This window comes from Gymnodraco acuticeps, unplaced genomic scaffold, assembly GCF_902827175.1.
Source record: "Gymnodraco acuticeps unplaced genomic scaffold, fGymAcu1.1, whole genome shotgun sequence".
In the NCBI taxonomy this organism is placed as follows: Eukaryota; Metazoa; Chordata; class Actinopteri; order Perciformes; family Bathydraconidae; genus Gymnodraco; species Gymnodraco acuticeps.
The window spans coordinates 122,710-140,892 of NW_022990840.1; the positions used below are offsets into that span (position 1 = coordinate 122,710).

Consider the following 18,183-nt stretch of genomic DNA (forward strand, 5'->3'; position numbering starts at 1 on the left):
GATGCGAGTGCAGGTCTTTGTACAAACAGTGCAGATTTAATGTATGTAAAGTATACAGGTTACTTTTAATGGGTTACATGGTAATCCCTTGATTGTGCAGGCTGATAGCTGCAGGCACCCATTGCTGTCTGTTATAACATTACAAAATTAATTATCAAAATGAATTATCAAAAAGGCAATGTAAAGATGTAGTCTAATATACATTTTTTAATCCTGCACACGGATAAATGAATAATTCCAGCACTGTTGGGACAAGATGCTTTCTGATTTCATTTGAGTCAGTAGTACCCAACAGTCTGTCTCAGTGTGCCAACTTGAAGCTTCACTGGCTATAATGCCACAGACACACAAAGGCAGAGCAACATGGTCTGTGTATTTTCTATATCTGTACGGTACGCTCTGTGCCAGTATGCTTAACTTTGTGTTGAATCATTATGTAATACTGAGTAGCAAAAGAAGCCAGCAAAACTGACTTACTCCTTTTAAGATTGTGGGAATTACTTTGTGAATCATTTATTATGTAATATCATACATTTATAATATACAGTGGTGATAACTATCCCCTTTATTGCCTTTAGGTTATTAAAAACATTAATAAGGCGAAGCAAAAGCATGCATGGGTCAATTGAAAGAGTTTGGTTTATTTTGCTTCAATAGCATTTCTTCTTGCAGACTTGCGGGAAAAAAACGTGTTTTAACTTTACCAACTTTGTCTATATTCACCTGTGCTTGTGATACAAACTAAAATAATCCTCTTAATGTGAGTAATAAACAGAAGTTTCCTTTAGAGGTTTCTTAATGACATCATACGGGAAGAAAACAATCAAGAAGCCCTAACAGTTTATCGGAGATCAACATTAGACATTGTTTTTGTGCCAAAACTACATGAATTGCAAAAGTAATTTGTGTAAATGTCCAATATCCCAAGAAGGAAGCCCCCCTTTCAGCTCATAAACCAAATGAAGTGTTTATCGTGCGAGCATATTTTAGTTTAATGTTGTTTCTGTGCAGGGAAGTCTGATGTGCTTACAGTAGAAGCTTCTGCCTTTTGAAGGCTTGAGACAGAGATCAATTATCATACCTGCAGGAGTCAACATTGTGCAGTCTCAGTGTTATCGCTGCTACAAGCTGCTGTTTCTTTATGGAATATGTGTCGTTTTAGGGAGTGTAACTAAAGCCCACAGATGTCTATCAAAGGAAAGGGGTTTGGGAAATGTGAGTATGAGTGCCATGTGTAAAATGTACCTCAGAAGAAAGATTTCACTGGTTTCAATCAAGTGGCTTCATTTGGAAATAGAGAAAAGTTATCACGGCATTGTGATACGTTTTCTACCTCTGTGCTGTATAGCTAGAGACAGTCAGAGCAGGCCTTTTTTTGGACTTCATTTAGGTAGGACAGTAAATCTTGTTAGCTTGGTATTAAATATGTTATCGTACCTGTTATTGTATCTGTTCTATTCCATGTTGTGTTAAAATGATCTAAGGATATGTTTGAAAAAAGCTTAAAAGCAGTGCTCTATAAAAAATACTTACTACTGTATACGCTGATTAGATTTTTCGACTGAGTTTGTGTCATTGGGTAGCTCCAGAAAAGTCAGTTGAAAGCCAGAGAAATCACAGCTGATCAGTTTCTACATTTGTCTACTTTAGTACTTTGTTCCTGTGAGCTCTCCAAGTGGTGGTGTTGTCTCAGCATTCCGCAGAGTACGCTTGTGCTTCTGTTAGATTATTTTATCTTTGGTGCGACAATTTTTCTACTCACTTGAAAGACGGACACTAGTAATAAAGTGTACTTCTTCCATATATCTGTGTATGGATTATGCCCCACTAACACTGTCATTTTGTTAATGATGCCAGTGTCTTTATATGGCTCTGGCTTTTGAATAGGTTCACCAAATCCCTCCGAATCACCACTAATCCTGCTTCTTCCCTTTGCAAACCATTTGTAATCAGTATCTACATTGGAGTTTACACTCAAATACATACTGCAAATTGATTGAAAGAGTTTATTTAAATCATAAGATGAAGAAACAGTGTGTTTACCCACTTTACCTAACTCCACTAAAGTAAAAGGCAAAAGCCCTGCTTACCCTTCAGATGCTGCAAATCTTTTGATGCCCCACAGGCCACAATGTAATTTTTTTAACTTTCAGAAACCTCTACTTTGATTTATTTTCTATTTCAAGCCTGATTATCAGATCACAGTAGCGATTGCTAGGAGCAGTGTTAGCCGTTTTCTGAATTCAGAAGGAGAATAATGTTGACTGTCCAGCACTGAAAGGTGCTCTCGTCCAATATGACAGACTCATGGTAGTTTACGGCAATGTGTTTGATTTGCCTACAAGATCAAATAAAATAAGATAATCAATGCTCAAAACTTGGCGTTGGAAGGAACACTTTGAGGAACTCCTGAACCCGACAACTCCGCCCTCTATGTTAGAGGCAGAGCTGGAGTATGACGGGGGATCAACACCAATCTCCCGGGGGGAGGTCACTGAGGTCGTCAAACAACTCCACAGTGGCAAAGCCCCGGGGGTGGATGAGATCCGCCCGGAAATGCTGAAGGCTCTGGGTGTTGAGGGACTGTCATGGTTGACACGTCTCATCAACGTTGCGTGGAAGTCGGAAACGGTACCGAAGGAGTGGCAGACCGGGGTGGTGGTTCCCCTTTTTAAAAAGGGGGATCAGAGGGTGTGTGCCAATTACAGAGGCATCACACTACTCAGCCTCCCCGGGAAAGTTTACTCTAAGGTACTCGAAAGGAGGGTCAGGCCGATTGTCGAACCTCAGATTGAGGAGGAACAATGCGGATTCCGTCCTGGTCGTGGAACGACGGATCAGCTTTTTACTCTCGCAAGGATCCTGGAGGGGGCCTGGGAGTACGCTTATCCGGTCTACATGTGTTTTGTAGACTTGGAGAAGGCGTATGACCGAGTTCCCAGGGAGTTACTGTGGGAGGTGCTGCGGGAGTATGGGGTGAGGGGGTCTCTACTCAGGGCCATCCAATCTCTGTACTCCCAAAGCGAGAGCTGTGTCCGGGTCCTCGGCAGTAAGTCGGACCCATTTCCGGTGAGGGTTGGCCTCCGCCAGGGCTGCGCTTTGTCACCAATCCTGTTTGTAATATACATGGATCGGATTTCGAGGCGTAGTCATGGGGGAGGGGGTCTGCAGTTCGGTGGACTAAGGATTGCACCACTGCTTTTGCAGATGATGTGGTTCTAATGGCTTCATCGGTCTGCGACCTTCAGCACTCACTGGATCGGTTCGCAACCGAGTGTGAAGCGGCTGGGATGAGGATCAGCACCTCCAAATCTGAGGCCATGGTTCTCAGCAGGAAACCGATGGACTGTCCACTCCAGGTAGGGAATGAGTCCTTACCCCAAGTGAAGGAGTTCAAGTATCTCGGGGTCTTGTTCTCGAGTGAGGGAACAATGGAGCGTGAGATGGGCCGGAGAATCGGAGCAGCGGGAGCGGTACTGCAGTCGCTTTACCGCACCGTTGTGACGAAAAGGGAGCTGAGCCAGAAGGCAAAGCTCTCGGTCTTCCGGGCCATTTTCGTTCCTACCCCTCACCTATGGTCATGAAGGATGGGTCATGACCGAAGAACGAGATCGCGGATACAAGCGGGCCGAGATGGGTTTTCTCCGCAGGGTGGCTGGTGTCTCCCTTAGGGATAAGGTGAGAAGTTCGGTCATCAGGGAGGGACTCGGAGTTGAGCCGCTCCTCCTTCGCGTCGAAAGGAGCCAGTTGAGGTGGTTCGGGCACCTAGTTAGGATGCCACCTGGGGCGCCTCCCTAGGGAGGTGTTCCAGGCACGTCCAGCTGGGAAGAGACCAAGGGGTAGACCTAGGACCAGGTGGAGGGATTATATCTCTTCGCTGGCCTGGGAGCGCCTTGGGATCCCCCAGTCAGAGCTGGTTGATGTCGCCAGGGAAAAGAAAGTTTGGGGCTCTCTGCTGGAACTGCTACCCCCGCGACCCGACCACGGATAAGCGGGAGAAGATGGATGGATGGATGGATGCTCAAAACTTCAATAGTAAAATGAACATTTGCTATGGTCATTTGACTAGGTCGAAAGAAAATGACTATTGTTGTTAGTTGTCATGGTGCAAGCACATGTCGGTGGGGCGGCAAAGTATGTCACAAATGTATGTCTCATTTAGTGTCCAACGAACATTGGTTGAAACTAAGATGAAACAACAATAATGTATTATTAACTCAACATATCACTTTGGCGTTTGAAGGGTTAGTTCAGATTCATCAGTCACACGATAACCCAAGTAAATGGAAGACCAACGACTTACATGTTCTGCAAAGCAAAATAGGATTTTTGTCAAAGGAGTCTGGCGGATCTCAGATAATAGCCTCAGTTCCACTTTTGGAAAGGTGCATATGTAATTCGCACAAAAGTTCACTTTAGTGAAGTCGGCTTATTTTGTACTGAAATTATCATTATTAATAGTCGCAATGGCATTGGTACACATACTGTATTAATGGCCCTTGTTCTGACCATCATGCTACCTTGATTTCAGGGAATGTCCTCCTACTGTCTTTCTTCTTGTTACTACTATAGCCTTTCAGCTTATGAACAAGACGTATGAGTCTTGTTTTCTTCAGAGTCTTCCACTATATCTCCACCAGCCTTCTGGGTAATTAGCCATATGAAGCCTGAACGTGCCGGGGGAAAAACAGAAATCAAAGTGAACACCCAGTGGGCTGGTACCGAAGTTACTAGTTGTCCTTGGAACTTAAAGGTATTGCGATTATATAATCAGCATTACTTTTCTCTCACACACCAACACCAACATCATTGAGCATCATTAGCATTTAAGCTCAAAATAGATACAGCTTTTTGAAAATGAGAACACAATCACTCAGGCTCAATTGAATTGTGATCCATATTCAGTGAGCCAGGCATCCAGGCAGTAAAATAACATCACAGCAGCAGCTCTCTGAAGTGATGTGGCAAGTGTTTTCCTTGTGGTGTAAAAGGCTTTGTGTTTTAATACCTTTGATAATACTTTTTTTTAAATAATGGATTTCTATTTTTGCCAATCGAATGGATGCACAGAAGTATGCATATGTCTGTGAGTACATGAGTATGTTCGCAGTAAATGTCCATTAGCATCTGGACTTTTACCATGGATAAATCTGTCTGATGGGTGATTAACCCTCAATGATGCTTGCAAGACCATCTGCCATTGTCCGCTAGTGACAGCTCTGTAGTGAAAAGCAATTCATTTAAAGGCTGTGTATATGTTACGAACATACAAGTGATTTCACTTTACATCTCCATGTTGAGAGCTGTGCAGAGCGTATCCCTAAATTATAGACATGCACTTAAATATAGCCCTTTTTTGCCACAGGGATGTAACAGAAAAAATGCAACAATGACATACAGTATATCTATATGGCTAAGTTGTTAGCAAATAACACATGCATCTCATGTGTTCAACAGCTACAATAACCTTGTGTCCCTCTGTAATTTAGTACCGGGCAAAGTTCAAACCAGCAACCTGCTAAGAAAAGGGCTAATGAGATGGGTAACAGTGAACCAAAACTAGAGAATACAAAACAGGTTTCATGGATCCAAGAGAAGCTGCAGAGTCCATTGGTAATTCTCATTGGGTTGGTGATTCACCACCACAATTTAGTAGGACTTAAGGCAGGCCCAATGCTTGTATCAATCTCACAGTGGATTGATAGAAACATGCCAGGCATCTTAATTCAGTATGCATTTGGAAAGCAAATGAATAGCCAACATATGTCTTAGGAGAAATGGTTGCCACAACATTTGCTGATTTTAACTATCTTCTTATAAGGTATACACTTGGTAGGGTTCTTGGCACTTGGAAATATGTTGTGTTCAGAAGTCAATAGTGAACACGGATGAGAGGATTAACATGCAAACTTAAATCCCAGACACAACGCGTTTAATTTAGTGCTATTTGAGAAAACAAGTCTGAAGGAAATTCCGCCTCACAGTACTAAGGGTAAAACCAAAAAAAAGACATACCTTCACCTAGGGCTGTGCAATTAATCGTATTTTAATCGCGATTACGATTATGGTTTGCGACGATTAGGAAAACAGCATAATTGACAAAATACGATTATTTTGCTGGGTGCGCTTTCGCCCCTCCCTAAAAGCCCACTCGGCCACGTGGGAGTGACATGTGTTTTGAGTGTTCAGCGCAAGCGAAGATGTCAGAACAAGAGCAGCAACTAGTTAAAAAGAAGGGTCGCGGGGAGATTCCCAGTCGATCGCGAGATGTGTCTAAAAATAGAACAACAATATTCTGTTTTATCGTTAATGTCCTGTAACATAATGTTCCCGTGCCAGAATAATGCACTTGAACGCATCAAAGCTTTGTGATTGGCCGGCCTCACCCCATGTGTCCGGGCGTGGCTGGTGAGCAGTGCACTAGTTCGCTGAAGTTGTCCGTGTCAACAGCATGGATGGTCAACAGGAGTGACAGTCCGCACACACACAAGACCGCAATTATGGCAGAAGCAAAAAAGCCCAAAATATATAATTTTCACTCCAAGTGGGAGGATCATTATTTTTGTATCTATTCCAATTCAAAGTCCATCTGTCTCATCTGCAATGCGAGCGTGGCTTTATCGAAGAAGGGTAATTTAGGAGCGGCATTTCAAAACAGTGCACAAACGCTACGAGACGGAATTCCCTCCTAATTCTGCCCTACGCTCCAAAAGGGGAGGGGCCTGAGAGCACAGCTAAATGCACAGCAGTCCATTTTCACCAGGCCCAACAATAAGAGCAAGGCTGCTACCAGAGCATCTTATCGTGTCAGTCACGTTCTTGCGAAACACATGAAGTCTTTCAAAGACGGCGAAGTTGTGAAAGAAGCTTTCCTGGAGGCTGCGACGCGCTTTTGTGGGACAGTAAAAATAACAGCAGCATTTCAACAGGTTTTTGATATAATAAAAACTCAATTTAGATACCGTTATTAATCTGCTGTAAGTTTTAGTTTGTTTGAATTTATTCATGATAATTATTGTACAAAATGGTATAAGAATGCAAACATTAAGATCTGTTCTGTTTAAATTGATTATAGTCTATCAGTTCAGAAACTAGTGTTGCTTGCATCCTATTTTAAAGGCATTTATTTTTTATACTCTAATAAAATGCAACAAAAAATGGGTTTGATTCTATTAATGTTGTCTTTTTTATTGCACTGTTGCTGCAGCAGATTCCTGTGTAGCTTCAGATCTGAGTTGTCTTATTAGTAAGCCTAATTTATACTTTTGTAGCAACACTATTTTTATATAATGGCAAAGAAAGGGTTCTTCAGAGTCTTTTCTTTTTTTCCTGTGTCATATGTGGCAGCACTGCCACAAGTTCCTCTTCAGAGAGGGTCTTCAGTACAGGTGGCAATATCGTCACCTGCCTGCGCTCATCTCTGAAACCAGACCATGTAAACAAACAGGCTGGTATTTCTTGCAAAAAATCTTTAAGATATGACATGAGCAGTCCTACCAGCATTTGCCATGGTGGCCTAAACATTTTTATTTGGTCTTAAATTGTAGTTCAACATTTATTTCCTGTTACTTCTGGACCATGACGGTTGGCCAGCCTTCAACGTTTAACTGAGTGGAATATGTTGAATATGTTTTTACCAAAATGTTGGCTATATGTTAAGGAGTTTTCAGTAGGTTGTGACAGTGCACTGCAACATATTTGATTTCATTTATTTTGGTCTAATTTATTTTTATTTATCATATTAATATAGGTTTAGTATGGTTTTGGAAGTGCGCTCCAACACATTTATTGATCTTGTTTATTGGTAAAATATTATTTGTTTTAAAGTTCAATAAATGGTCAATTAATAATCGTCAAAATAATCGTGATATCAATTATTGACCAAATAATCGTGATTATGATTTTTGCCATAATCGCACAGCCCTACGCTTCACCCAATGAATACACAATGAGACACAGCGCTAATGGCATTGTTAATGTAACTGTTAAACTCTTGTTAATTATACATCTGAGTCATGGGCACAGGGTCCAGACAAAGGGGCAGTTGACTGGTGAAGCCCAAACAAAACAAGTTCTAATGAGGCGACATGGGACTGCCTGTCAAACCCATAACAAACACTCACACCCCAGAAGGGATACACACAGAAATAATATACACACAGGTTTGCTCCAGTGCTTTGTATACATAAACAAGAACACAGTTGTACATGTAAGTAAACAACACACACAACGATCCGTACCACAGGGAAATTACACTTCTACATGGACATGAATCTGATTTGTTGCTGATCTGAATTCCATCTTCACCAAAACACGCCAGTCTCAGACTGATGAGCTTAAAGGGTAAAAATATTAAGCTCAGTACTCCCCATGTCAGCCTTGTCAATCATGGTGAGCTGCATTTACAATGTAACAGCAATATCTGAGATTACTGCTTTGAAATGCAGGGCTAAATACCCCTGCATTACGGCGCTGAAATATAGACCTAAAAAAATCCAAGATTATATTTCAGTGAAATAAAGCTTTTAGGCCTAATCCATTTTCAAAGTCTTGTCTCTAGCTGGGCTGTGGGCCTCTATAACCTAGTTCTGATGGCTGTTATTGGGGAAAGCAGCTTTGTAGTGATCAGTTGTGGGATGGGGGCTTGGACACGGTCTGTTGTGCTGACCTATATTTGGCTGCCTGCCCTGTATGCACAGTCAAAACCAGAGATTCTCTTGTTTTGTTCTATTGGCAAATTGGGCCACAGGCCGCTACGCTATCTGATCTGGGTCTCTAATCAATTTCAAGCTTGAATGTATGTGTCTGTTTCATGCATAGGGATTTCCCCACAAATCAAAGAGAGAATTAATTCACGATAAGAACTTCATTCATCACCGACGTAGAGGAATTTGTCATATTTTTGGACTAATACATTGACTACTAAAATGGTGAAATATACTGGGGGAGGGGAAAAACTGAAATCACATATATAAACAAAAGTCTACCGCCATGCTAGCAGCTATGTGAGGCTTTAGAGGGGCTATGCTAATATTAACAAGCTAAGATGCACACAATGCTAACTTAGCAATGTTTAATGTATTTTGTAATCTTAGTTTCTGTACTATAATCCTTTTAATGTTGTAGTTATTCTAAAGAAAATATTAGACTGCAGTACTTTCCCTTGTAAATGTGCTATTTTGGCTTTCAATTGAGTCAAAGTCTCTCCAAAATCCAAAATGGTGAATTTCAAAGATTCTCGGGGATAGATACATTTACAAAAAGGTTACACTGTGCAGTCAAGAATCAGTACATAACGTTGGTACATTTTCTAAATTGACTGAGCAGTAGTAACAATTGGATATGCAGCAGTAACACGCTATACAAAAAGTGTTGTGTGGTGAAAACATTATATGGGGAACAATGCAGCTCATTGATCAGCCCCATGTCTTCATCATGCACCTGGGAATCTAAAACAATCTTTAAAAATGCTTTATTAAAAGAGACAAGCCGTTGCCCAAACAAGCTAATAGCCAATATTCCAGCTAGCAAGGAACATGTTAACTCAGGTTGACTACTTTATCTCTTCAAGTAAAAAGTAAAGAGTGTAACAGAGGGATTTGGGGGATTATTCTGTTGAGAATAGGAGGAATTGAGACAGATTAGGATGAGTAAAGGTGACGATGAGAGTGATGACATCGTGTGATGTGATTAGAAGAAGAGCAATGACGGAAAGGGAGGGAAGTCAAAGGGCGGTAAGTAGGCAGGGAGGTAGATATGAGAGACAGGATGAAAGGAACGTGCCATCACATGATAATGCAGCCAGAGAGTAAAAAAAAAAGAAAATATTGAGAAGGAGAGAAAAGAGAGACAGTGTGAAGACTGTGAAGCATGTAGCGGTGTCACGAGGCCATATAAGCAACCAAGTGTTCATGAGGGCTCAGGTGCAGCGTTGCAGGTTCAAATCCAAACATCATCCTTTCCAGTCTTCCTCCTCCTGTCACCCTTCACTGCATGTTGCCTAATACAGCAGAAATGCGCTGAAAAGATGAGGAGACACTGAAATAGGTCAAGTGAAGTGGGCAGGAGAAAGGGAAAGGGGGAGAAAAGGTTCAGAGGAGGAGGATAGTGAGGAGGGAAGGAGAAGAAAAAACATGTAGGGTAAGTAGAAAGGCATGGTTATAAAACATTTAAGTTCAGAAACAGAGATAAGGGATGGATAGGTGGAGGAGAAGAGGAACACTCTCCAAAATGGAAGACATGTGAAGCCAGGTCAGCCATATTAGCAGCCTTCAGTGACCAGCGATTGTTGCCTAGCAGCATGCAAGAATAGTTTTTTTCTCTTCTCTTTTTCTAGCCCTCCTACTCCTCTTGTATCTGTCTTTTCTCCTAGCCTCGCCTTCCTCCTCCCCCTTCTGTTTTCTTCACTCTGTTTCCTCTCCTCTTTTCCTTTCATTTTCACATCTATACTCTCACTTTTTAACACCTATCCGTCCACTCTGCTCACAGGCTCCACTTTCATTTCTTCAGGCAAGTGCTGCCTCATGCCGACAGCCTGTGTGTGTGTGTGTGTGTGTGTGTGTGTGTGTGTGTGTGTGTGTGTGTGTGTGTGTGTGTGTGTGTGTGTCAGATTCCTCATGACAAGCCTTTCATCAGTGTGTAAAGCTGGCTGATGCAGCTGTTACACCAGCTCTGTGCTGCATCAGGATTACACGGCACATGTGAAGCCTGTGTCCTCCAACGCCTGGTCAAATACAGGATGACACATGGCATCAAGCATGCGAGTGTGTGCGGTTGTGTGTATATGCCAGTCCCTCTGAAGGTTGGACTGTGATACTTAGTGTTTGACTTTAGGTTTCGGCTATTTTGGGATTTAATTTAAGTTTTAATACTGTTGCTACTATTGAGGAACATGTGAAAAAAATAGTAGTGCATTTCGCCGTAGTTTGCTGGTTGTTCAATTACATTCAAATGTTCATAGTGATGTAGTTTGACAATCTTTATGTAGTTAATTAATAAAACTACAAACCATTTTGTATAAACGTTTTTATTTTTGTATTTTACCTTTGCTTCTCTACTGTAAATGAAGCCCCTTTGACCAGCCAATTTATTTATATGGCAGACCATTGTTCAGGCTCTTCTGATTGTCCAAAAAGGTGCATGTTGAAGACTTTACCTTAACCAGCTGTTAAGGGAAACCTTCTGTTTTTTTTAAAAGTACATATTTATGAGTTATGTATTCAGCCAGAAACATACATTTCTTACAAACATCTGCATTGAACATTTTGATGGTAGCAAACAGTGTTTGAATAGGTTTTCTGCCAAAGCATGTCATAATTTGACTTTTTTGTTGTTGCCAATACAAGCAAGAAAAGTCATAGTAGCACTACTACAATGGTAAAACCACTATTGGTGGCAGTAGCTCAGTGTGTTGGGAACTGAAGGGTCGTTGGTTCAAGTACACTGCTATTTTCAGGGCACAGAGCAAGCAGCCCCCGGGTACTGGAACACTGGCGTCCCCTTCGCTCTGCCACCTCTCCATTAGTGTCTATGTGTGTATTCTATGTGTGTAATTGTAAAATAACACCAGAGTCAAGAACTGAATTTCTCTTCGGGATTAAGAAAGTTTTTGCTACTTAAAGCATTACCACTGAAATGGAGCAAAATGCTTTTTTTGTGTGGGCTTTACATGTAACATTCCAATGCCCTAGGTACTGAAGAACCATTTGCCACAAATATGTGCCAGATGTGTACCTTTTTTCTAGTGCAAATAAACCCATACACCGCTATTTTCATGTGAACTGGATTGCCTTTTTTGATAAATATTCACATCTTGTCACAAACCAAGTATTTGTCATGGTACTATTTACCCACACATCCAACCAACATACACACCGTACCTACTACTATTATATTGACTCGCTCTACCCTGCATTTACTTTCCTTGCCAGTTTACCAAAATAAACAAAGTGCACATGATCTCAGTGCAGTCTAGACACTTTCTTTGCACTGACCTATATTTCCCTAATTCAAAGAAACTAGCGCACCTGTGATGTCCCTGCCCCTTGCCAAATGCATGCTGGGATAAGTACCAGCTCCACATGACCCTAAACATAAATAATTTCGATAAGAAATGAAAAAATAAAGTTTGAATGATCATCTAAACACAGTGGAATCAAATGTAGTTAAGGTAACATGCAATTAAAACGCATTGAAATGCTTTGCAAACGGACAACTGGCTGGATCATATTTAGATTGGTTCATTCGTGGTTCATTTACATTTTTAGCTACAACCCAAAATCAATTGAATGTTTGCTTGGAATTGTTTTCCTCTGCATCTCTGACTTCACACTAATGTCAACATTTAGGCTGAGGTGTTTGAGCCTAAATGCTGGAATGTCACGGTGTATTTAATTATAGTAAAAATTGATGCATGTTCCCTTGTTTTCCAGGAGGTATGCCAGTGCCTGAGGTGGCGTCTAACATTGCCAGTGCTGCCGCCATGTTGAGCCCCGTCCTCAACGCCTCCAACGGAGATGGATCCGAGTCCGAAACCACCTCCGCCATCCTCGCCTCCGTCAAGGAGCAGGTTAGAACTGTGTGTGTGTGTGTGTGTGTGTGTGTGTGTGTGTGTGTGTGTGTGTGTGTGTGTGTGTGTGTGTGTGTGTGTGTGTGTGTGTGTGTGTGTGTGTGTGTGTGTGTGTGTGCGTGCTGTCACAAATAATGAAATATGAATTCCAGAAACTAGTGGGGATAATTCCTTCAGTTTTTTCAAAGTGAGACATGGTGACAGTAAACAGTAAACACAAATGATGGAATTTCCGTCTGAGCTAATGTGTCACAAATATGTCACCACATTTTCATCTGTTAGCAGGAACCCTCAGGCTACAGCCACTCAGAGTAATTTTGAAACTGCTCTAATGTGGCGGGATGCATCACTTCCCTTAATTTTTTCAGATACTGTTCATAACAAAAAAGTTAAGCAAAAAAGACAAAGCCACCTTGACTACTTTTGAAATAAAACCAACATGAAGATCTGTGCTTATTATCTATTCATGAAATCAAGAATATTCATGACTCTGCCATAATGTGTCATGATGTTTCCATCTGTTTTACTTCTCTTTCCTTTTTGACTACTGCCATTTATTTTCTTTACTTTTTGAATGTTCCATAGGTATGCTGCCCCCTTTCATTCTTTGCTTTGACAAATAACATACAGCAATTGTTTTAGATTTGACAGTACACTGAGAAGTGAAAGTTTCCCATTGAACAGTGATAATATCATCCCTGATGATTAAATCGTGTCTCCTCAAATCCAATATTTAGCAAGACTAAAGGTCTACAGCAATTCCTAGCAGTCTCTTCCTGTGGCAAAGCTCAAACAACGCTGTGAGATTGGAAACAAAATGGAGGGAAAACTTTGCTGATGAGAATTGGATTAGTTTTAGAGGTGTGGACCTGAAAGGTGAAGTTTTGTACCTGCTGCTGATGGTGCAAGATAGCAAATGACCCCCAAAGTCATTAGGTTTAGCCTCTAAGGGCCATTTATGTCACTGCCAAATGTAATATTAATCCGTCCCAAAATTGTCCACATGAATTAATCTGTACCAACATTTTTAACAGATGGACTGGTGGATAACCATGGCCTCCCCCCGAGCAACACCACCAGTGTATTCAAAACAACGTCCAATCAGCTTACTCTCCCATTTAAGTACCAATCAACGTACAACAGCACAAATAAGCAGAAAACAGATTTAATACTGTAGGGCAGGGGTGGGGAACCTTTTTCCTCTCCAGGGCCATTTCAATTTTTACAACATCCTCCGAGGGCCGTACAAATTTATTGAATTCAACCTCTGCATAAAAAAAACTAAAATCCCAGCCCATTCATTTCGCCTTTCTTTCATGCTGTGCAAAGAAAAAGCAACCCCTTAATCCAGATATTTTACCATGACTCGCGCATGCATGCACGTATGGATATGGACACAAGATGTGTGCAAATGTATTTAGTATCCTATCCATGTGAACATGATTTAAGTGGGGGGGTGGACCTAACCTTCTCTAGGGGTGTCCGGGGGGCATGTTCCCCGGGAAGATTTTTTTTTAAATGTTGAAGTTAAAAACATCTATGGATACATCTCTCAACATCCATATGAAACAGAACTGTAAGCAGATTTTATTTTTCTTTATGGATATTTTACAAATCACTCAAAACTGTATTCTTGTTTAATAATAACAACTTTTTTTTACTGTCATATAGCATTTTATACCTGTTTTTCATGTATTCTCTTGTTTTTTTATAACTATAATGATCATATAAAGGTGTGCCTTTACCTCACTGAGCTGAGGTTATCAGAGCCTCTCAGTCTGTCAGGAGAGAGCTCTTTTCCACCTGGTTGTAGAAAAAGCTCCTTATATTCATTAGCATAGCTAGCTAACCAGATGCTAATAACAACAATCCCCGGTACCGCTCTCTCTCTCTCTCTCTCTCTCTCTCTCTCTCTCTCTCTCTCTCTCTCTCTCTCTCTCTCTCTCACAAACAAAATGCGCTCGTGCCACACACACACACACACACACACACACACACACACACACACACACACACACACACACACACACACACACACACACACACACACACACAGCCGAGCTTGAATGACACACAAAGACCCAGAAGTACTAGTACTGTAATGTAGCATATTCTTTACGATGGCGTTATTGTATGATCAGTATAACAGATGAACAGATAGCCACTGGGCTTACAACTAAAGACACAGCCACGCAAAAACTGCGGCTCCTTATGCGTACTGCAATTTATTTTGAAGTGCCGGAGCGGCGTTCCGGTGCGTTCTGGCAGCACATCCATTATTATTATACATCCATGCACTACACCACCCTCAGACGAGACATATACCACATGATGACACATTCAAGGTATCTGGATACAATTGATACATTGCTAAAGACTAGAAGTTTGAAAATGAAAATGTGGCTTAAAAAAGAGTTTACCCTAGCACCAAGAAAGCTCCAAATTTGAAGCCAATTTGACATACAGTAGTGGCCCAACCGAAGAATTGCATCTTCTTCGTTCTCTAAATCTACGTGATGTCATCAGGCCTAAAAAGACTCCCCCTCTTACATAACAAGAAACATCTATAAATCAGCAGATCAATTATTATTAAGGTAAATGAACGTCTCAGTTTGAAGAATTGAATAGCTCTTATTTAAATCATTAGAAGAACAATAATGTAAAATGCACGAAAAGCGGAAAACAGAATGACACTTTATTGGCCAATGGATGCGGACAATCACTGGAAGATCTGTATAATTTTATACTAGGTGTCAAATGTTTTGGGCATGAGACACTGAACAATATTCATAGGAAGAGACCCGCCTCCAATGCTGCATCAAAAGTTCTTTATACATCCATTAGTTAACCCCTTTAGCCTGTTCCTCATCTCTAGTTGAGGGAAGCATCTCGGACTACACAAGCACCTGATCGTTGAGTTGCATTGTGGGTAATGTAGGCTCAAGATTTTGAAATGGAGATTGCGAGGAATAAAAAATACAATATATTGGATTCTGCAGCATTGATTTTTTTATTTATTTCGTATATACTGTTAAATCTGTGTGTGTGGGTGCAAAGTTTGAATGGATACTTGATAGCATGGACACTGTGTGTATGCCTGAGTAGGACTCTAAAATTCAGATGCTAAAGATAGCTGGTGAAAAGGCTGGGAGTGAAAAATAATGGATTCTGCGTGTTTTAGACTAAAACCATGCTGCAAGTTACTAGAATGTTCTGGAGGTCCATCCCTACTCTTAATAGGTCACGTGGGCTAGGAGACAGATGATCTATTCTAGGACATAGTAATGGCCCTTCTGATGAAATGTGCAGAAAAAGGGTGGAGAGGAGTGGACAGAAATGGAAGCAGTGTCATATATCTGAAGAAAGTGAAGAGGAATAGGTAGTTGCTCACTCTCTCTCCCCCATCCCTTCCTCCTAGAGATGTTATATTTCATGCCCTAGCAACACGGTGAAGTTATTATTAGGGGTTTAACGGTATCCATCACGTCACGGTTCCGACGTCACGGTTCGGAAGTCACGGTTTGGCACATGTAGACCAATCCCAAACCACTCCCTCGACCCTACCCCTCCGTGACGGAGTGAACTCCGTCTGTAGCCACACTCGCAGCTCAATGAGGCTCCCTCCTGTCAGATGGAGGGAGTAAATACAGCGGCAAGCTTTGGGACGGCCTCCCCTCTCTCCGGCAGAAACAGGAAATGCCGTAACTGTATGTAACAACGGTTTTCAGTGGCGACTGGTCATTAGGGGCAGGTGGGCAGGCACAGTCCCACCTAGTGTCAGCAGAAAGTATTACAAATAATGATTACAAAAAAATGCAAAAAATAAATTAAAAAATATATTAAATATATTTTAAGATCATGTTTAATCATCTGATTCGTCTGTACATTGCTGTTTTAGTCTGTGTTCTTCTAATTAGTGTCTACACAGTGTGTGCCTATTGAGCTGTTTAGAGCCATGTGGGACAAAACCCGATCCTGCCCCTCCCTCTTACTGTCTAAGTCAGTGTTTCTCAAACTTTTTCATACCAAGGACCACTTAACCAATAAAAAAACACTCACGGACCACCTAACTCCACAAATATCAAAAAACACATCGTTTTTCTTGAACAAATTACAAATCGCCTGAAAATGGTACAAACAAGTGGCAAAATGATTGATGAAGGTGTTGCGCTGGGCAGAGATGGGGTCGTTACTAAAAAAAAGTAATATATTACATATTACATATTACTTTTAAAAAAAGTAATATATTACACTACTTCGTTACTCTCTACATAAAGTAACTCGTTACTTTACTCGTTACTTTACTCGTTACTTTACTCGTTACTTTACTCGTTACTTTACTCGCAGGGCCGGCCCGCCCCTCCCTACAGGCAGATCACGCAGACTGCGGCGCACCTACAGTGTGCGCGCCACAGTTTTGCCTCTGCGAGACTCCACTTGCACCCCCAATTACTATTGCTTTAAGGAAGACATAACACAAGTCTTTCTTTTTATATGCTCTAAAATAGGCTACCAGCCACACAACAAGCTAACAGTCTGTGAAACGTCAAGACACTAATTAATGAAACCAGTTCAAGACGCATTATTCTTATCATTCTTTATGAGCGCAGTAACGGTAAGGTATCTAATGACTTATGTATTTAGTATTCCATAACTTAGTAACAGAGATGGTCAAACTAAAGTGGTAGAGACAGAATTCCTACAATGAAGCGGGACATTGAACTGTTCACCCGTGAGAGGGCGATCAACAAAAGAGAGCGAGCGGCCCCGTTGAGGGAGTTTACAGATGAAAAGACTCAGCCATGTTTATGCAGCACTGCACGTGGAGATGTGGTCTCGCAAGTCGCGCAGATTACATAGGCCTACATGTATATAAACCTGCGGCGGAAACCCCTCTAGTCTGTCAGTGAGTGTGATTATTTTATAAAAGTAACGAAGTAACGCGTGTCGGGGCAATGTTAGTAACTGTAGTGTGATTACTAAATTATAAAAGTAACGCGTTACACTACTCCGTTACAGACAAAAGTAATATTATTACAGTAACGCGTTACACCCAACTCTGGCGCTGGGCTATATCATGCAATTGAAAGTGAAACTTAACCTCACTCCATTGCGGAGATATTCCCTTGAGAGTGCGGAAAACTTAAATGTATTTATTTATTTCAAATAAGAAATGTTACCAATATACTCACGGACCACTAGGGGGCGCTCACGGACCACCAGTGGTCCGCGGACCACACTTTGAGAAGCACTGGTCTAAGTCAATGGTGACTGTAAAAACTACACTGCGCATGCTCAGAATATTTTCCTATTTAATGTGTGTGGCAAACAAATTATGACCTTGCTTAGGGGCATAGAGCTGCCATCCCCACCATACGTCATCTCACATAATTCAGAGCTGATTGGCTGTAAGTACGTGTGCCGCGAAAAGTGTGGTGTGTGAAGAGGAGACGAGAGAGCTGCAGTGACGCATCCTAAAACCCGGAAGTAAGCTGCGCATGGCTTCACTCGACAAAAAAGCAATGAGATTTCTCCATAGGATTTTAGAAAATAGCTCCAAATAAGATCTGTGGGAAACAAACCTGTTAGATAAATGCACGTTTTGTTCAGCCGGA

General features: G+C 41.4%; 1 protein-coding gene across 2 annotated transcripts in view; it reads left to right on the plus strand.

Annotated features, from left to right (window-relative positions):
• The window catches only part of ctnnd2b (catenin (cadherin-associated protein), delta 2b), a 212,907-nt gene that overhangs the window by 26,034 nt on the left and 168,690 nt on the right, over positions 1-18,183 (plus strand). For both annotated transcript variants that reach the window (XM_034233094.1, XM_034233095.1), the window contains exon 2: positions 12,432-12,568. In XM_034233094.1, the coding sequence (XP_034088985.1) occupies positions 12,437-12,568 (132 nt within the window). In that variant the 5' untranslated portion in view covers positions 12,432-12,436. The remainder of the gene's footprint in view (positions 1-12,431; positions 12,569-18,183) is intronic.